Raw genomic sequence first — 22,352 nt, 5'->3', positions numbered from 1 at the left:
AGAAAATGGTGGATTAAACATGGTTTTATAGCGCTAAACCTCTCACTTTGTTGACAGTCTCATCTTTTCAACCTGCTAGAGACCAAACTATTTGAAAATCCAAAACTTCAAAATTGATGACCTTATAAACCAAAACAAAAAGTGGTCCAAAGCCCAAGCAGGCATTCTGAGCCTTGCATGTTGGAGATATATTCCTTAATTTAAAATACTTTTAAAAACTTTCTAATGGCTAATTTTCACGTTCAAAAATGATTAACTGTCACTTATATATGTTTAAAAAGATGATAGATATTTTTTTATTGTGTGAAATGTAAATGTCATTAATAAATCTGATTATGGTCGGTGAAATGATTTCCAATAACAAAATTCATTGTTCGCTTAACGAATGTGTGGATAATAAATTTTTGTATATTTCTATGATCTTCTACCCAAAACTCACATTATCGGCGTCAAAACAGTAAGAGCCTGATGATTTAAAAAGGCAATTATAATAATTCAATTGTAAACTCTCAATTTGAAAATCCTATAATATCACTGGACGATATGGTTATAAATAGTGTCCCAATTCTATACCTTTATATGAGATAACTAGTAACATTTGCCATAGTCCAGTGTCATCATCCAGGGTATTTTAGGCTTTTCACCATTGGCTTTTGAAGGGTTCGTGTTGCTCATGCAGTCTTTAGTTTTCGATGTGTTTTGTATAGTGTTAGTTGTCTTTTTATTTTTTCTCGACTTACGACTTTGGATGTCACTTTTGTATGTTTCGCTTCTTTTTTGCACGATACTTCATTAAATGATTAATTAAATCGAAGACCTTCTCATAAAGCAAAATAACATAATTTAAAAGTTGCGTAAATTATTCATCGCAATAATGACTAGAATATGATCAGTAATAGACAACATTAATTTACTGATTTTCATGTTCATATACACATAAAGAGTAAAATCACAAAGATACTGAACTCCTAGGAAAATTCAAAACGGAAAGTCCGTAATCAAATGGCAAAATCAAAAGCTCAGACACATCAAACGAATGGGTAACAACTGTCATATTCCTAACTTCAACGGTTTCGGTACTTATACATCTTTGGATTTCAAATGTTTGGCTTTGAGCGTTCCTGATGAAGGTAAATCCAGAAAAGCGCTTCGGACGCAAGAAATTAATAACGTGTTGTTTTCAATATTGGTACAGGCATTTTCTTATGTAGAAAATTGTGGATTGAACCTGGTTTTATGGTTAGCTAAATCTCTCACTTGTATGCATATTCAAAGTGAATGCAAGGTTAATACAACTTTAATTGGGAAGATGACGATAAAGGGTGGGTCTACATGGTTAGCGTATCTTGTTTTGCATGCATCCCTGGCCTTGTCAATTCGCACGCATTCAAAATGCTACCGTAGAGAATAGGACACAGCTGTTAACTTATTGACCATACTAATTATTCTGGTATCTAACGATCCAAGATTGCAGGAACACATCGCTACTGAGTTCAGATAGTTACTTAAAAATTGCCTGCGTTCGTTTAAATACTTTTGGAAGTTAATGAATTCTAAGTAGTATACAAATTATAACTTTTTATTTTATTTTGAGCAAACAACGCAGTATAACTCAAGTTTGTCATGATAAGGTGGACACGGAAGTGAACCACATTTCGTACCAACCATATAAAGAAGATGGCCGTTATCATTGCGCTCTCCACTTGGAATATATTCGGGTTGGCTGTCAACACAAATGTATGAAGATGCTTTGCACGAATAACATCCCGATGCTAAATATCCCATATATTCTGTTTGCCATCCAGTGTAACACGTTTTACGCCCAGCAATCATTAATGAAGAGAAGCTTTTCGGATTACGACAAACTGCACAAGGTACATCTTCATTTACAGAGTTGGATGCAAATGAGTTTTCTTCGTACTCAGTACCATATATAAATGTATTTCCAGGTGCAGTGCGATTACTGAGTTCAGGGTCGGATGGGAGACACAGCATATTAGACGGTCCTCCATGTGGGGAACCTTGACTATATACGTTACCAGCAGCGTAACCTAAGGTATAATAGAAAATAAAATTCGAAGATATAAAGACACCTAAAAGACTGTAAATGTTTGGTCATCGTTAAAGGCCGTTTGGTGGCATATAACAAGGTTAAAACAGCGTTATAAATAGCCAAACAAAATCTGATTTTCCATTCAATATATTGATGACACTCGTTTGTATTACTTTGATTAATTTTTATATAAAACAATGAAATGTATAATTGCCAATAAAAGAACTATCTACCACTTAATTTAAAGACGTGGGCACTACTATACCGGTACACAATTTGAATTTCAGGTCATCTTAATACTTTCCTCAATGAGAAAACCCATCACGTGTAGTCCGTTATATTATGCCCCGATATGAACAAGGTGAACTAATTCTAAAGAGATAACCATCGGCCTTATTCATAATACAGTTTACGAAAATCTAAAATGGCTGACAATAACCAACGGCAACTACTTAATCAGTACCTTGGTATTGACATGATTTATAACAAGCCTTTCTTAAATTTTCCGTTTATATATTTGAAATTATAAAGAAATCTAAGGTTTCAACTCCCTCAGGCAAGAATTTTGCCATTATATTTAGGTTCTTTTTGTTTATATAGCTCTTCAACTGTTTCGCTTCTTTTACAGCCTTTCAAATATTCAATTTTTTTTTAAAGTCAATATATTAAGTCTCAGTAAAAACAATATTTTTATATGTAACATCTGCGTTTATAACTCAAAAACCTTCAATTGTGAGTTTATTCAAACTATCAATGAGTATACATTGATCGTATCTGAGTTTACGAACTCTGTAAACAACATTATCGTACTATGCATGATCCTATTGGTAATAGTTCAGCAAGATGAGCCAAGGGAAACCACGGTTCATTTTTTTTACAAAATATTGGATACTTATTTCAAGGGAATTTAAAGATCTAACGTTTTGTTCTCATTTTTCACAGCACTGTGTCGATACCTCTGCTGGTTGACTATCAGTCCTAAAGGATATTATCAGCTCAGCAGTCGGTAGTTTGTTACAGACATGTTTTATAACGAACCTTTCTGCATGAAATTACCCGTTTCTGTATTAAGAAATCATTAAGAAACTAAGATTTCAACTCCCACAGGAAAAGTTGGCCTTACAAGGATTTGGCTATTATTTAAGGTCCTTTTTTATCATATCGAAATGCTATATGTTTTATGAATCCAGTGACATTCTTAAAAGTCGATTTATTGAACATATAGTCGGTTTTTTTAACACAATTGGTAAAAAAAACTAAGACAGGAATAATTGTTATCAAAGGTACCAGTGGTAGTGTTCTAGAAGCTATCTTAGGATTAGGACGTGTCCTAAGACTATCTTATGACAAGTCTTTGTCCTAAGTCGTGTTCTCGAAGCTCTCTTAACTCATTTTTCGTCCTAACTATAGGACACCTATGTCTTAAAACATCATCATATCTTCATCCTAACTTTGTGCATGCTTTTGTCTCAATTTATTACGTGAAGATGAACATGAAATTAAAAACGCACCATCAGTTATTAACACGTATAAAGAAATTGTGCGTGCATGATTTTAGACTTTGAACTTCGTGTTTTACGATACGATGACACTATACGACTTCAATATTCTCATTTCAAAACAAATTATTTCCCAGTTTAAATCACAATCCTTTTTTATATTATTTTATAATTACATTTGAAATCATGCATTTATTAAAATATATATAATTATAAAATTGCGTAAACAATTTTATTAATTGGTTTCGTCTTTAATTAATGCTTTATCAAACAATTACTTTAACTAACAATTAAAATTTCGCAAATAGGATATGTTTAGGACGTCCTAACATAAGTTGCGTCTGAGATAGCTTCGAGAAACAACTAAAGAGTGTCCTTAGATGATCCATCCTAAGGACATCCTAAAATTGGTCTTATCTATGACAGGACGGATCTTAGAATTCTTTCGAGAACATCATCCCAGACTTATAATTTGATACGCCAGACGCGCTTTTCGTCTTCATTAGACTCATCAGTGACGCTTAGATTAGAAAACTTATAAAGCCAAACAAAAGAGGTACGAAAGATACCAGAGGGACATTCAAACTCATAAATTGAAAATAAACTGACGACGCCATGGCTAAAATTTAAAAAAAAACAAATAATAGTACAGAAGACAAAATATAGAAAAATAAAGACTAAAGCAACGCGAACCCCATCAAAAACTCAGGTGATTCGGAAGAGTAAGCAGATCCTGCTCCACATGTGGCATCCGTCGTGATACTTATGTTAATATTACAAATTTGGTAAAAAGTCTACTTTGGTAGGTAACAATCGTGAAAAGGGAAGGGTATTGTAGTTACGACATAAGGAACATATCCGATATCATCTGTGAAACAGTTATTCCATAACGGTCAACCAACTCGTGATGGCGTCAATAAAATTTATGAAGGGATGATTTGAACTTCACCATTTGGAACTCTTGGTTTTATAGCTTCCTTGTGAGCAGCAATCCTCTATCTAGGAAATCATGATAGAATGAAATTCAAAACAGTGTAGCTGGGGCCATTGATTGACACATTAAATTCATCCATTGACTGGGACAATTTAGGTGAACGTTTGTATGTAACGACCACTGCTCACTATGTACTTTTTGAAGACACTTAAACTATGGGGTCATCAAAGGTTCTCAACGCATAAATAAAGTAATTCGAAAAATTAATCAGAAATAACACGATGTTTTGATATATATATATTATATTAATCAAAACATAAAGGTTATTCCTGATTAATTTTTCGAATTATTTTATAATTAAAGGCGTTAAGAAATCTTTGGTGACCCCACAGTTTAAATGTCTATCGTAGGTACGTCGGGAACAGTGGTCGTTACAGACAAACGTTCACGTAAATTGTCCCAGTCAATGGATGAATTTAATGTGTCAATCAATGGCCACAGCTACACTGTTTTGAATTTCATTCTAGGAAATACATAGCAATTGGGAGATGTATACTCCGTATGCAGGCGCTGCTGGAATATTTCTACATAGAAATGGAAAGTTCACAATTTGGAAACTGAAATCATCTTTTTGTCGTAAAATTTCTAGATGTAAGTCAAGATATGAGGCAGACTTAACTGTATATATGTAGTATCCTTTATCTCTAGTTCGATGGGATAGATTCGTTCAACATAGTCACCAAATTTTGTATTATTTAGTGAGAGAACATCATCTATATAGCGGAACGTAAAGTTAAAGGATGTTGCTAACTTCTTATCGTTCTTCCTGTATGAAATCATCCTCATAATAATAAAGAAACAAGTCGGCAAGAAGAGGGGCACAATTGGTTCGAACAGAATTCCGACAGTCTGTTGAAAAACACGTCCTCCAAACTTCACAAATATGTTGTTAATCAAGACATCATCTTAATAATGTCAGTTTCAGAGATTATTTTGTTTGAATCAGGGTGATTCTTCGCGAAATAGGATTTATCCCTCCCCAAAACAAGATACTTGTATCTACGTTTTTATTGAAACAAAGTAATACCAACTGTCCCCATTTGTCTTTTAGTTTGGAATGGGGAATACTACTTGTGTAAGTGTAGAAAAGTCAAATGTTTTAATACTATTGCAAGATGAGAGATTCTTAGATTGTATGTACTCTAAAAGATCTTTGGATTATTTTAGTATTCACATCTGATTCACGTAACCTCTAGAATAGACAGTTTCACAATAACTTTAATGCCCGGCTTTGATTGCTGATAAAATATATGTTAATAATGTATATGTCGTGTACAAGTTGCAATTTTGTACAGGTTATAACATGTACAAAAATATTGTACATGTTATAACTTGTATAATGTAAAAATACAAGTTATAACATGTACAAAAGTACCTCATACATGTTATAACCTGTACAAAATATTGCTTAAAAATGGTTTTAACTTGTACAAAATTTAAGATAAATCTTAATGAAGTAAAATATACTTTTAAATTCACCAATGCATAAAGAACAACAATAAATAGGCCAGAACATGTCTTTTTCTGTAGAGGACAATCATCACAAAGTTTCAGAAATATATATTTCATGACTTATGTTGGCAAAATTAGTTTTCATGTAATTGTATGTTTTATATAGTCCATCATGGCTTAAATAAGTGTTACACTATTTACTAAAAGCTTGCATTTCCTCAATGAGAGGGAGGAGTATTACCCAAAATTATTAGGCATCGTTCATTAATTTTTTGGAAGAATTTAGTTTCTAGTATCTAATGTCAATACTAGAAACTAAATTCTTCTAAAAATTTAATGAACGATGCCTAATAATTTTGGGTAATACTCCTCCCTCTCGTTTTATAGACTAAAACAATCACACCTTCCTATATCTAACTAAAGACTAAAACAATGTCTATATGCTTACTCTGTAAAAGCAAGAGAGAGCTGAAATACTTTTCATAGGACCACGCTTCATTATCAATATCTTTAGATCTACTCTTCAACATTTTTTGTCTTCAGCATGACTTATGTAAATTTATAACTCAATTTTTTATATAAACTATAAGATCATTGCATGAGGCGAATGTCATTTTGATGTTTAAAATATACATCCTCTACTTTGAAAGCATGTATTTGTGTCCTTTGGATGTTGTCTGCTCCATGGGCTGGTTGTTGTCTTTTAGACGCATACCCTATTTTCATTCCCAATTTATTTGTAGACACATCAGTCCTAGCTATCCTCTTATGTCTTTTAGTGTCAACTAGAATAAAATTATTTTACTTTTGCCTTCAAAGTGGACACTCACAATTATAATTCATCAAATAAAGATATGTCCAAAGATAGTCATAAGAGGATCATAAGACATGTCCTAAGATATATCTTATGACAAGTCTTAGGAATGCTTCGTAATACCGACCCCTGGACATTAACTGTATCAAAAAAGGACAAAACACACTAACATGAAGGAATAAAAAAAAAGTTATGAAAATATTATTGAGGTCAATAACATCTGTTGCGATAATAGAAACATATCCTTATTTTCCGATTTTGTACAAGTTAAAACCATTTTTAAGCAATATTCTGTACAGGTTATAACATGTACGAGATACTTTTGTACATGTTATAACTTGTATTTTTGCATTATACAAGTTATAACATGTACAATATTTTTGTACATGTTATAACCTGTACAAAATCGCAACTTGTACACGACATATATAAAGTTAAAGAGCACTGAGGACCCAAAATTCCATAAGGTTGTGCCAAATACGGCTAAGGTGATCTTTGCCTGGGATAAAAAATCCGTAGTATTACGAATAATTCATACTTTTGCAAACAGTAAATTTATAATGATGACAATGAAATTGATATTCATGTCAACACCAAAATGCTGACTACTGGGCTGGTGATACCCTCGTGGACGAAACGTCCACCAGCAGTGGAATCGACCCAGTGGTGTAAATTACTATCGAAGGTATCACCAGACTTATAATTTGATACGTCTGGTGCGCGTTTCGTTTACATAAGACTCGTCAGTGACGCTCAGATCAAATAGTTATAAAGTCAAACAAGTATAAATTTGAAGAGCATTGAGGATCCAAAATTTCAAAACGTTGTGCCAAATACGGCTTTGGTGATCTCTCCCCAGGATAAGTAAATCCTAAGTGTTATGAATAATTCATACTTTTGCAAACAGTAAATTTATAATTATGACTATAAAATTTATATTTATTTCAACACCAAAATGCTGACTACTGGGCTGGTGATACCCTCGTGGACGAAACGTCCACCAGCAGTGGAATCGACCCAGTGGTGTAAATTGTTATCAAAGGTACCACCAGACTTATAATTTGATACGTCAGGCGCCTTTCGTCTACATAAGACTCATTGGTGACGCTCATATCAAAATAGTTATAAAGCTAAACAAGTATAAAGTTGAAGAGCATTGAGGACCCAAAATTCCAAAAAGTTATGCCAAATAAAAGTATGCAAAAATATTTTATGACATTTTTGTTCGGGATATTAACAACACGGACTGATTTTCAAAAATCTTTATACGATATTAGTTTATTATGATACATGTAACTTAAAAATATATTTGTTTTTGGATAAATGACTTTAAACTAGAAAATTTAGTTTCAGCCTTTGGTTTTTTAACTATCAAAATTACTATGTGATGATTAGAATGATACAAAGTATATATATATACCTGAGTAAACTCTTTCTGTGTTCAAAGGACAACCACTTCTTCCCCAGCGTACATAAGTTGAACCATGATCTGTAAAATGTAGTAAGTTATAGTAGTTTTGTTTGACAACTTAAATACTTTTGTATGAGGATACATGTTTTGAAGTCCTTTTTAAATGACTTGCAGTTGTTGGAACACCATCCCAACATTCATTTTTTAAAATGACTGGATGAACGCCCGGTACACACAATTTGCTTCCATTTAAAAAGAAATACTGTTATTAAAGCTGGACAACCACGTTTTCTACTATGACTGTAGAATTTTCATACATTAATTGAAAAAGTTAAATCTATATACACATTTGTTTTTTTTGGATTCAATCTAAAAAAAATATGCCACCATCATCATTTTGGAAAACATTTTAATTTCTTTTTTTTTATTGTCCTATTTTAAATATAGTAAGTCATTTAATCGACTGACCAGTACACACGTGATCTTGTCAAAAAGACCAAAGTTTATCGGAATAGCATCAATGAAAGAAAAGATTAAGAGTTTCCCCAAGAGAAAAATGGCTCAGTTTAACAGTGATAGTACAGACATTCATGCTAGTATCACGAATGATATTAGAATAAACAACACTAAAAAAATAATGATTTTCACTTTTGTGTAAATAATTTCACCTTAAAGGAATTTGATTTAAAGACAACCTTTTGACTCAATCTAATTAAAATTAAATCCTTTTATTGCTCCCGTTCTGATATGTCGCGCATCAAGGTTTAATGCGCGACATATTAGAACGGAAGCAATTAAAGAATTTAATTTTAATTAGATTGCCTTTTGACTGTGCAATTGGAATAACATCAACCCAAAATAAAAATCATCGTGTCAACAAAAAAGGAAAGAATAACATAAAATGCATGTACACATAAATGACTGATTAGTTACGATTGATCAAAGCTGATTGAGGTTACATGAATACTGAACCATAACTGATTATTCTCTTCCATTTAAACCATAAAAAGATTGACGAATTTCTTTTTCTTGTACGTTGTCAAATATAAAATCAGTCCCTTCCATAAAAGCAAACTATTTGATGGGAAAGAGGTAGGGCCACTGTCAATTTCCCCTGTATTTTAAAAAGTGCTGAATTTATTATAAAAACAAAAAATTTGGTCAAATATCTCGATTTTTATATATTATGTTATGTGTGGAAAATGGTTAATTTAACACCCCCTCAAATAAAAGGATGAAAGTCAAATATGCGGAATTTAGGGTGTTTTCAGGTAGGAAAAACAGGGAATCCTGCGAGAAGAACATTTCAAACCAAAAATTGCATCTAGTACTGTAATTAACATCTATATGGCTATTTAAAACATAAAACATGATTTACCTATCTTATCAAATGAAAAGTAAGCCGGGGAAATGGATCTAGCTCTTTCCGTGCACAATGAATGTTATGAAATTTCTATAGGCAAAAAAAGAAAATGCAAATATAAAGACATTCCCTTCCATCATATTCATAGGAGCTAAGGAAAGTTTAAAAATGTTTTAAACCACAATCTTTTTCGGACGGACGAGCGGGCGAACAGGAGGACGGATTGGAGCGGTTAAACAAACTGCTTTCGCCGTTGGCGACGCAGAAATAAAAGAAATTTTGATGGGAAAGATTTGATTGGGTGATAAAAAGTCAATGAACATGTCCCCTAACGCCTTATAGAATCAGCGACAAACAAATCAAACGGAGCAACTTGATTTATTTGTTTATCAAATTGATAGATTTTATACTCATTTCATTATTTAGATTTTTGACAGATTTTAAATTTTAAAATGTATCTCAGTTTATGTTAAGACTATTTAACGCACGCATGAGTGCCGCCACTAGTACGGTAATGTAAGCATGCACAATATTTGAACAGAATGGTTTCCTTTCCGGTCACCTGATTGTATGATATTTCTGAGTCATTAAAAATGTAAAGTACATGAAAACAAAGCCGATCAAAGCCACACATCACCCATTATTTTTATCAAACCGGAAATTCAAATAAATTAAAAAGTAGCTTCCTTTTATAATCCTAACAATAATGTAAAGTTTAGAGGAAATTAATTATATCATGTGAGCGACACAGGCTGTTGAAAGCCTATAGTTTGGCTAGGTAAACAAAAAAAGCATTACAAAAAAGTAGCCTGCATACCCTTCTAAGAATTGTTGCAAGGGTTTTTATACGACCGCATAATGCTATCAGGTTGTCGTCGTCGTCTGCGTTGTCGTCCGAAGACGCATTGTTTCTTGATAGTAACTTTAGTATAAATAAGAAATCAATAAAATTTTAACACAATCTTTATAACCATAAAAGGGAGGTTGGGATTGATTGTGGGGGTTATGGTCCTAAAGGTACGTTTAGCAAAAGGACCAAAAAGAGGGCCCAGATAAGCATTTTTGTAGTTTTCAGTCAATAACTTGTGTTTAAGTGTATAAATCTCTCTGAAATTATACCACAAGTTTCCATATTACAGAGGAATGGTTTAGGGGGGGGGGGGGTGATTTGGCTCAAATCATTTAGCAATTAGGGCAAAAAAAGGGGGGAAACAAGAGTTTTTCTGGTTGGAGGACAGTTTTGACAATTTTAAAGCAGTGTAAAGGAGGTATTCCAATTCCATTTAAAGAATACTGTTATATATATATAGTTTTATAGTTCAAACGTCTGAATAATAGTCAACGATTTTTCCCACGTGGGAGCTGGATTGTTACAAGTAACGATACATGTACACAATAAAATAAATTATATAAACGCCTAAAAAGTGTACATAACAACACCAATGATATAAAAAGGAACTATAAATGTAATTATTTATAAATATTTCGGATAACAGATATCCTTCGTCAGTCAGATTCTGATGTTAAATGAATCATCTTTAAGTCTTCTTTATAGATTAAACTTTTACTAAATCTTGAAATTTATACAATAAAAAAGGCAAACCGAACATCAGTTAAGACGCTTGCACCATTCTAAAAATTTCAATACAGCTTATAGAATATAAATATTACAAATATTCAATTACATCAGTGAAATATATTTACATTTAAACAATTAGACAAAAAATCATTTAAGTAAGTATACCCATATAACAGTACAGCAGAGTGTGGTGATATCGAACAAGTTCAAATGAAATTCTTAAAACGTATATTAAAGGTGAAAGCATCTACTGTTAATTATATGGTTTATTGTGAGTTGGGACGATACCCTATGTTTATAGAAAGATATTGTCGAATGTTAAAATATTGGTTAAAGCTATTATGTACTGATAACTGTATTCTTAAATGTTGTTATGAAGAAATGCTCGAGAGGCATATATATAAAGCATATGTATAAATCTAAATTATCAAGTGTTATACTTTTATCAATTTTAAACCAAATCATACAATCCACACAACATTTCACAATTTCAATAAATGGGCTAATCCATTTTTTATAAAACACTACTATTCCACCCCCGTTACATTTCTCTCTGTATAAACATTTTTTGTCGTAACCTTTTAGATAAAATTCTCCAGGGAATTTGACCCAGCACTCATTGAAACACAGAATATCGTATTTCTTTGTATTTTTTTTTTTAAATTTCCATCTTTTAGCTTTCGTATTATTCCTTTCGAAATATTCCAAGAACACACATTTAAACACTCATGATTTCCCGTTTTAATATTACATTTGTTTTGTTTGACATCACACTCCGCTGGTCCCTACTCCTTCCACAATTGACCGTTAACAAATAGCTTATCGCCGAAAATATATGCCTTCTTATGATTATATAAAACATAAGGTGTCAATATTATTTTGTACACCAGATCCGGATTTGGACATATCCGGATCTGGTGTACAAAAAAAATATTGACACCTTATGTTTGTGGCATAACATCGTGGCCACAAGTTAATTGTTTTCTGTTTAGTATTAAATTTATATTAAGATCCGATTTGTTACATTTATTTGGCAATCGCCAATGGCAGTCAGCAGGGTTAAAGAACATCAGATGTTCGACCTGTTAGTCGAATGAGTTTTGTTTAAATATACTTTTTCACTTTTTTGGTCTTTTGGAAACTGTTGTTTGTGCTGTATTTAGACCCTTCTACGACGAAATTTGTTTTACATGCACACGTATAAAAATTGCGGTTTTTATCCAACGCAAACATAGGTTTGAACGTAGTTTTCAATTTAGACTCGTATATATATCCGATCCGATGTGATCCGATGGATACATCTGTTGTAGAGTTGTCACTGGCTCAGACGTACTTATAAATATAATTATTTTCTGTGACTGTATCTTACATTAATTTGTAGGATCCTTTACTATAGATAATTTAGCTGATCTGTAAAAATAACATCTTCATGCCTTATATATCATGTACTGCAGTTCGACGCTAGATTAAAACTGACATGGAAAGGTAACACCATGCCACCGAAAGCGTCATTTAATATGAAGCCCAGGTGGTCGTGTGGTCTAGCGAAAGCAAATTTACAGATCTATTAAACATTGTTGGGTTGATGTTTAGACGAGTTGTATATATATATATATATATGTATATAACATATGTATATGTTTGATTACCTCCCTAACACTGCTTGAAAATTTAAGAAATAATTCATGAAAGCCATAGATTTGTTGGAAATTTACACATGGCCTGGGCCGTGATATTCGAATTTTATCCTGAGCGTTAGCGAGGGATAAAATTAACGAATATCACGGCCCAGGCCATGTGTAAATTTCCAAGAAATCTATGGCTTTCATGAATTATTTCGATTCTAATAGGACAAATAAGTTCATTCAAATACTGAAACGAGGGTGGGTATGCCGTGGGTGTAGCTGTTCTTTTTTTCTCCTTGTTAGATAAAGCTCAAATATTCTCATAAATCTTTAGCTTGCATTGATTAAATTTCGTTAATAACCGCTACAAAAAATATGTTTAATTCTCAAACCCAATATTTGCGATTTTCAATTTACATGTTTTCTCGTAAACAACCGTCAAATCCAAAATTGACTTTTCGTAACGAAGGAGCTGCCATGTTGACTCGCGAATACGGCAATGGAATAGAAAATAAAACAAAAACTACCTCCGAATTCCATTTTAATACAATATTATACGAACTTCGATGGTTACAAATAAATTTATATTTTGTGACAGTGTCTAAATATTGTTTTTATACTGTAACTTCAATTAGTATATTGATAGCTTTTTAAAATCGAAACATAAATAACAAGCTTATTTCCATCCCTTAATGAACCCCTGATTGTAAAGAAAGTGTTCCATGATGAAATTGACATTGCACAAAATTAATAAAGCTGTTTTACTATATTAAAAAAATAAACACAACTAGTTGCAGTATATTGATTCTTTTTATTATGAATCCGAATAAGAATAAAACTTCTTTTGTCTTTTGTTTTATTACAATTTTTAAAACAATAAAATCGGCAAAGCGTTTGCAAATAGGTTCAAATACATGTGGATTTACGTGGGAGGTATATTGTAACATCTATTATTATGTATATCTCTGAGTCTGCGCTAAGTATAGATATATCGAGAATTTTCACACGGTGTTGTTTACAAAGCGAAAGCACGTCATATTAGAATGTGTATTAAGAAATGATGATTGTCTACCGCGCTGAAGTACGTCCATTATTCATTATTCAATAATGAATAATGAAATAGTTCACTATTCACTATTCAATATTAAAAAATGAATAATGAATAATGAAATAGTTTTATATGTTTCATTATTCGAATTGAAGCGGTGAATAGTGAAATAAATGTAAAAAAAATGACTGTGACACTATAGCTATATCCTGATTCGCAGTGCCAATGAGGGGGTTTACGGAGGACCTAAATGCCACAATATGCGAAAAAATGAGGGAATAGCCAATTTTGAATAATGAAATGGATATTTTGAATAATGGAATGAACTGCTATGACCCTTCAGTCCTTGATTGTCTTGAGAAAATTAGCTGTAATTTTTTTTTAGAAGTTACTATTAATTAATATTAATTATAACCATCAATGACCATGACTGTATGTTATTTTATATTTTAATATTTTATAATGTATGTAAATGAGAAGTTATTGTTCTGTGTCAGAAACATAATGCTGTGTCAACTAATTAATCACAATACAAATTCAGAGCTGTATCAAGTTGAATGTTGTGTCCATATTATATTTTGTTTATTGTTTATGGAAAAAAATTAAGAATATATAAATATATCTCAAGACAATTTTTTATAGGAACTGCAAGAATTCAAACTAGAGAAGCTTATCATAATTATTTTCTTACTTTGAACAGAAGAGGCGGTTGTCAACACTGTTTTCGTCAACTGAGCATTTTCTGCCTTCAAGGTCTGTATGGTGCCCTCATGGCTTGCTGTCTTCACTTTTTCGGCAGCTAGGTCAGTGTTCACAGTTTGTAAGGTACCTTTTAAAGTTGTGATTTCATGTGTCAAGCCTTGGACGGTCGATGAAAACGTTTGCATAGATTTCTCCAACTGCAGAAGTCGGGCAGCAGAAACATCTGGATCATTCAACAATAGTCTCTTATTGTCAGTTCCTTCTCCATTCGCAAATTGAACACAAATTGTTAAAACACAAACTAGGATTTGCTTTATCATTTTACTGATAGTATGTTTAACTTAACTATGGTACTATCTGTCATATGCATAGTACAGACATGTTGACACGAGATAAGAAATGCCACTCCGACTAGATTACAATTTCCATATCAATTGAACTGACAAAATCTTAATTTTGTTTCCGATCCGATGGAAATAACATGTGCATCTAGACTTTCACTTCTCATAGGGGCGGATGCAGAAAGGAAATATATATCGTCGAGCAGTACGAGGTTACATTTTCCCCCCGATCTTGTGTTAAATTTCGGAAATGATCTATAAATACATGCTAGTCAAAAGTAACAAATAGTCCATTCCAGTTTAAATCGTACTAGATTGGGAAACAAGTTTTTGTAACTTATATTAATCTCTTTCCACTTTGCGGGTGCGAGTGCTGCCTAGTAGCGGTATTAGCCTGTTTTTTTAATCTACAAGGGTGTCTTTTGCGTACATGGGCATACGATACAGTTACAGGGGAGTTAATGACGTTGCTAACGTAAATTATTATTTTCGCGACGTCAAAGTATGATTTTAAGGTGGTACCTAACACTACAGGGAGATAACTCTGTAAAGTCAGCTAAACGTTTTAATTACGTTGTGATGTTAAGGGAATATTAAGCTTCTCAATGATCAATATTGGTGTCAAATTGCTATATAACCAGTGTAATTTTTCTGACAAAACGATTGGTTCAAAAAAAATTATATTTTAATATTTTTGTTAAAGGGTCAAAGTAAATACTTTGACAAAATGTTATGAAAATTAAAAGAGCCAAATTAATTTTAGTGAAAGTGTTGGGTACCACCTTAATGCAATTTTTATGTAACAATGTTTTTCATTGGCTAAAAGTTGCCGTCAAATCCACAGTTGACCAGGCGTAACTAAGGAGGGACAACCGTTTTGAAATGATTGAATCAACAAATGTTTGATTACTACTATTTAATCGAAAATAAAACAACACCTACCTCGAATTCGCCGTAATTCGCCAGTAAAACTGAATTTGCGACCGTCAAATCTACAATTGACGGTGGCATCTCTCCAACTACAGAACTGTTATTCCTTAAAATATCGGGAAAAGAAGATGCAGTTTTCAGCTGATTTTTATCATTCAAACTTATTTAACTTGAAAACGGGTTCATGGACCCCTCTTTTTTAAAATGCCAGCTGGTTTGATTACGCGAGAGCATTATGTGTGCCAATTTTCATGAAAACGCAAATAGTGCATTTTTTTAAATTTTATAATATACAGCTAGAAAATTATGTTTTTTTCTACATTCATGACCATTTGATAAATATGAGTTATTTCTGAATTAAAAATGTATAATTTTTTAGGATACTTATAAAATACAGAAATTACAAATTATTTAACAAAAAACAATTTGTGTTTATCTTTTAAAGCAAAAAAGTTATGTCTGTCTTTCAAAAGGGAAAATACGGCCACAAATCCGAATTTTGAGCAAATACATAAAATTTCGACCTCATTTTACTCATAAAGTAGCACATGAAGGTATATCAGATTATTACATGGCATTTTTCATATCGCATGTATTATCAGCCCTAGGTTCAATATCAGCCCAAGAGCCGCGATATGAAAAATGACATGTTATGATCTTTTTATCATATGCTTCAACAGTAGATAAAAATAACAGATTCATATATTGATCCTTCTACGTGGTTCCCGAAAAGAAGTTGAAAGAGTAAAAAGTTCACGGACGTCGGACCCAAAATTTGATACATTCAATATGAAATCTTTCCATCATATGTCTCAACAGAGAAAAAAACCAGATTTTAATATAAACGAATCGACAAAAAAATAATTCAACAATATACATAATGAACATTGTTTGGAAAAGTCAACTTTTTTAAAGTAACTTTCTAAATTATGTTTCAGAAAAACTTAAAAAATGCATTTTTTTTTTTTTTTTTTTCATTAAATTTAATTATTTTACACAATATACTTTCCAGTATTCAAATAATTGTTTTGTACACTACTTTGTAATGTTTTTCACTGAAAACGTAGCATTGAGGTGTATTTTCCGGAATTTGCCGAGTATCACCGGAATTCCATGTGATAACGTTACGGAAAGGCATGTGATAACAATCGAAGCATGTGATAAACTTTTCATATCAGCCCGCTAAGCACCAATTCGAAAAATATGGAAAATATTTAAATTTTATGCTATTATCATACGGTAAAAATCATATGTTATTTAGTCTAAGTATATGATAATATTTTTTATTACATATTTGAAATAATCAGGTAAAAATTAGTCTATATGGAAATTTTTATCAAAGTGTAAATACGGGATCAAAACTGTATCGTTTTGGCGTGTATAAATACAAAGCAAGGTTCATATTCATATCCCATTGTTAAAATGTGTGTTCTCTTCCTGGTATGCGTCTATATATCTATCCACTGGTCTTAAAACTAATTCATTCATTATTACCATCTTTGTGAGTTTATCTTATACAGTTACTTCAACTTTCATCTTTTTATTCGAACATTAATGTGAAGTATGATTGGTATGCCATTAGGTAAACCAAATTTGTCATTGGGTATTATTCTTCATCCATAATTAAAGACGAAATGTTTGGCGGCAATTACGATTTTGATAATAAGTTTGTAAGCATTTGGAGTTCGTTGAACCATCTGCATGAATATCTAGTACAATGATATGTGTGTCATTCATACTTCTTCAGATGCAATCAATTAAAGTTTGTGAAAAAAGTTTTTAAAAAAATGTAAAGAATGTACGTTAACAGAAGCGAATCTTTCAATTGGAATCCGGCGTTTTGAAATTTTGTCATCGGTCTTTAAAATTTAGCAAATGATTTTGCTATTGCTGTGAACATTTCCGTTTCAAATTATTTGAAAATATTTTGGTTTTATTGGATCGATTGCTGTTTTAGTGGTAACGTATACATGTGAAATAAAACATGTTGACACAGAGATATGTCTAATCTTGAATTTATTTTGATAATATATTACGGTAAAAAAAGTATTGTATGATGTTATTATAACAACGGTTTGTGCTATTGTTTTCAAATGTAACATCAACAAATCTCCGAATTTTTACGTAACTTCATGTTCAATATAACGGGTACTACGTGTGGAACATAATCTGCTTATCCCCCGTATAGCACGCGAGTTCTACTCAAGTTCGAGTTCTTCTCCAGTTCGTGTTGCTTAGACGTTGAGTTTTGTATCTTTTGTTGTGTTTAGAAAATTGCCATGGCGATGTCAGTTTATTTTCGACTGATTAGTTAAGAATATCTTTTTTTGTATCTTTTTTTTCTTTTTCTCATTTAAACTATTCAACATCCAATAAACAACGACTTTGCAATTAGGGCCATATAATATCAATGTAAATCTTGAACAAAGATTTGACATAAGTATCGGGATCAAATAATCTCTATGGAAATGAAATATGCTAATGTAAATACAACAGTACATACTGAAGTGACGTCACACTGAAGTGACGTCGTTCAGAGGCGGATTTAGGGGGGCCCGCCCCCCCCCCTTTTTTGAGAAAAAAAAATTGGTTGCTTTTATAGGGAATCACTGAGGCGTGACGAAATCGGGCCCCCTCTTAGTCAGCCAGTGGGCCAACTCTTTTGAAAATTTCTGGATCCGCCACTGACGTTACGATTATCATTTTGTCTTGTCGACACTTTCTTACCGGATTATATCGAGAATAGTGTATTTCTGTTGGAGAAAAAAAAAGGTAACCACTTTTGAATTTTAAAACAAAATAATTCAGATTTATGAGTTTGACTATCCTTCTGGTATCTTTCGTCCCTTTTTGCGTAAACCCCTGAGGGTTTACGCAGTATATATTGGACGAGTGATGTAGTCTTTCGGAACACCGGATGTTAGTCGGAACACTTCTGGTCTTTCTATGACACCTTTCAAATACATGCGCAATAGCTATGACCACCTTTCAAATGCATGCGCAATAGCTTACAAATCTGTTGAATATGCATTAGCATCTTAAGTTGCTATAGAGATATTTTACGTATGATCTGAAATTTATTATGATATAATATTTTCTTGCACACGATTACAAGCTGCTAATATTAACCTACATGCGTAGTATTTTAATTAGTCAAACGATGTAACCAGCTGTGTTTAGATATGAGAAAACAATGCGCTTTATATTCTGAACGAGAATAATTAAAAATAAAATCTTTAGAAAGAGTTTTAGTAGCATTTTATTTTAGATTTTACGTTTAGTGAAGATGTACATGTTGTAAAAAGCAAGCTATTTATTTTTTTATACTGAAATTAAAGGGAAGTCTTTCTTGCATATGATTAAATTACAGTTATTTTTTTTTTTGGTTAAATATTGCAACTTTAATATAAAAAAAAAAATGGTTATTAAAAATAAAATTAAATAGATATTGAATATGAAAAAATAAAATATTTTGAACGAGAACAATTAAAAATAATATCTTTAAAAAAAGTATTAGCACTTTTTGAAATTTTACGTCTAGGAAAGACCAAGGACATGGAAATATAATCATAAATACGTGCCTCAAATAGGTGTAAAAACGAGGATTTAAAAAAAATCGTTTATTGAAAATAACGTTAAAATTAATTATGAAAGTTATGTCCGTATTTATTTTCATTAATATTGCAAATTTAAAGTTATTTTCTTTGTTTAAATATTGCTGCATGCAACATTATTTACTTTTTTTAATAACCTCTGAATCCTTTTCGTCATTAAAATGCGACTGATAAGTATAGATATTCAATATGAAGGGGAAAAAAATAACCGTTACTGAAATCTAAATCTAAAATTTATTTTAAAAAAATACACATTTGACCATGCAGATGTAAGAAATGATACTTCAAGCAATGAAACAACGAATTATTAAATGTATGGAACGCCATGACTGTCTTCTGATGTTGATTGCTTAATATGTTCGGTGCTTTATCCATTATGTTCAGTAGTATGTATATTATGTTCAGTAGATATCCTATTATGTTCAGTAGTTATTACATTATGTTTAGTAGTTTTAACATTATATTCGGTGCTTTGGTTATTATGTTCAGTAGTTTTATTATTATATGCAGTGGTATTTGAATTATGTTCGGTACTTCTGACGTTATGTTCAGTACAGTTCTCATTATGTTCAGTACTTTCGACATTATGTTCAGTAGATTCAATATTATTTGCAGTACATTATGTAATATCTTCAGTAGTCCCGGTTTCTTTATATTCAGTAGATTATTCATTATGTTCAGTAAAAGCATCGATATTATATTCGGTTCGTTCAACTTTATGTTCAGTGGTTGTATACATTATGATGATGTAGTAAAAGTCGGGAAGTCAATAACGGAAAAAACCGAACGCGGATATTTTTGACGGACGTTTTTTTCCTGGACACCGATATGCAACAAAATGTCGTCTGCTAGATTAAGAGTGTCACTATATAAAGTAGATTTAGGTACTTTATATCAAAAATTCCTAGATGAAAAAGTTGAAGATGATAGCTTTAACTTTCTAACGGATGAAGATCTTAAAAGGCTTGGGGTCGAGACAATAGGTGACCGCATACGGCTGAGAGAAAGCATGCGGCATCTGGATGTGCCAGAGTCAAACTTACAGCCTGACCAAGGTACCTTTATCAATTGAAAAGACTCGTATAGCACATCATTTTAAGGGAATTAGTGTTCTCAAACATTACAAGTTATGTATGGTTCGCTACTCACTCCCCTGTACGGATCCATCAAGTGGGATCCATAGAGGTTAAGTAAAATCCATAGGGGGTGAGGCCGAAGTCCGAATACCCTATGGGTTTTATTCCCCCTCTATGGTCCGTAGAGGGTCAGTAGATAACCGTATAAAGAATAAATCGTTCGCTGTACTTCTGCTGCGTTTTGATGAAAAATAATCAATTAATTCATTTTTTTCAAATCAAACAATTTATGTTATGGCAAATACATATATAGACAAAACAAACATAATGAAAACTAGACAATATTATCATAGATATAATATAGGGTTATTGCATGAATATTAGACAATTACTGTCTTTTGGTGAGGTAAATGTGTGGTTTTATTGACTTTTGAAAAACGAATATTCACTGAGGCCAACGGCCGAAGTGAATATTAGTTTTTCAAAAGTCAATAAAACCACATATTTACCGAAACAAAAGACAGTAAATGTTTTATTCCATATTCCGAGAGAAATTAATGTAATGGAAAATATTTACCAAAACCAATTGTACATCAAACGTTTATTTACCAAAATTATACACGTAAAAGCACGCGACGTTTTGCGCGGTGAATATCCTTTTTCCGCAGGTGAATATGCTTATTTATTCAAAATCCCATTCATATAGAAAAACCTACTAATATTTTATCAATATGGAATAATGGGGAATATTGTCCAGAGTAGAATTTTATATTGCACGAGCATTTTTCTTTACTTGGCCGGGTGCGATAGGTAGGGTTTCATTTTGTCATTTATATTAGATTTAAGAAATTTGTATAGATGTGTTTATCATTTTCGTTCAAGTTATTTATTTTGTCATCCATTAGAGTTTGAAAATAGTTAATATAACTTTTTTTTTAATTGGGGTTTAAACTTTTAACGTTTTTATTTAGTCTGTTTTAAAGTTTTAGTTTCCTCAATAAGTTGGATGTCAATATCATATCTTGTGACACATTTTTTTGCAAAAGTATTCCAAAAGTATGGTCCCTTAGTATCTACATTTTAAGTTAATTAAAGGCTTCATTTAGAAGCGGGTTTAGATTTTCATTATTTAATCTAGATAGGTACATCATAGTTTTTTTTTATGAAAGTTTCTAGTCCTAGTTCATTTCTAACAGCTAGGTTTGTTGAGCTTCTTTTTGTCCCCAGTACTTGTGGCTGTTTTTTTTTCTAAAATAGTTTTATCAATAAAATGAATAGCATCTGGTGTTCAGCTATTTTTGTTAGCTCGGAGTTTAGCTCTATAAAATTGTATATAAGTGTCCATATAACATATTTCACTATATGTTAGAATAGGTTTGACCGTTTCAAAAAGGTTGTAAGATACTCTCACAGCGGAAGTTGTCCAAAGCCTGATTATTAAGAATAAATAGCAAATAAAACTTGAAACACAACACAATTTATAGATGAAGTCACCATAAACAGCAGATGTGACGTCATGAACCCCCTATGAAATTTACTGAACCCAAAGTATCCATAAGGGGTCACATAAGGGGTCATCACGTGACGGCTATTAACCATTTGAAACGTGATAATTTACCCGGGGGTACGATCAATCGGATTATTCAGACAGTCAACTGTGTGTTCACCCTCCCCCTTTTCTCCTTTGATATAAAGCGTTCCAATGTATAACAAAATAATTACGCAAGAGACTTTTCAATTTTTTACCGGTTAAAGGTGATGGATGGTTTGCGGCTCCTCATCTCTTACCCATGAAAACTTTTTGTACCCCCCTCTAAATTTAAGCAAATTAAGACAAATTATCCCCTTCTA

The 22,352-nt window shown here is 32.1% G+C and overlaps 1 protein-coding gene across 1 annotated transcript; it reads right to left on the bottom strand.

The window, feature by feature from the left end:
* Positions 1-1,565: 1,565 nt before the first annotated feature.
* Positions 1,566-14,880, bottom strand: LOC139489086 (short-chain collagen C4-like). Its single transcript, XM_071275205.1, has 3 exons — positions 14,530-14,880; positions 8,233-8,301; positions 1,566-2,051 (listed from the first exon to the last, which is right to left on the bottom strand). Exons 1-3 carry the CDS (start codon positions 14,858-14,860, stop codon positions 1,585-1,587), a joined length of 867 nt encoding a protein of 288 aa, XP_071131306.1. The 5' UTR covers positions 14,861-14,880; the 3' UTR covers positions 1,566-1,584.
* Positions 14,881-22,352: the final 7,472 nt, after the last annotated feature.

Source organism: Mytilus edulis, chromosome 9 (assembly GCF_963676685.1).
Source record: "Mytilus edulis chromosome 9, xbMytEdul2.2, whole genome shotgun sequence".
In the NCBI taxonomy this organism is placed as follows: Eukaryota; Metazoa; Mollusca; class Bivalvia; order Mytilida; family Mytilidae; genus Mytilus; species Mytilus edulis.
The sequence above is the reverse complement of the archived record's forward strand: the minus strand, read 5'-3'. Positions and strand labels throughout refer to the sequence as shown.

Coding starts and splice junctions, on each gene's coding strand:
- LOC139489086 (XM_071275205.1), bottom strand. CDS start 14,860: ATGATAAAGCAAATCCTAGTTTGTGTTTTAACAATTTGTGTTCAATTT. Junction 8,302..14,529: donor AACCGCCTCTTCTGTTCAAA/GTAAGAAAATAA, acceptor TACATTTTACAG/ATCATGGTTCAACTTATGTA. Junction 2,052..8,232: donor CACAGAAAGAGTTTACTCAG/GTATATATATAT, acceptor ATTATACCTTAG/GTTACGCTGCTGGTAACGTA.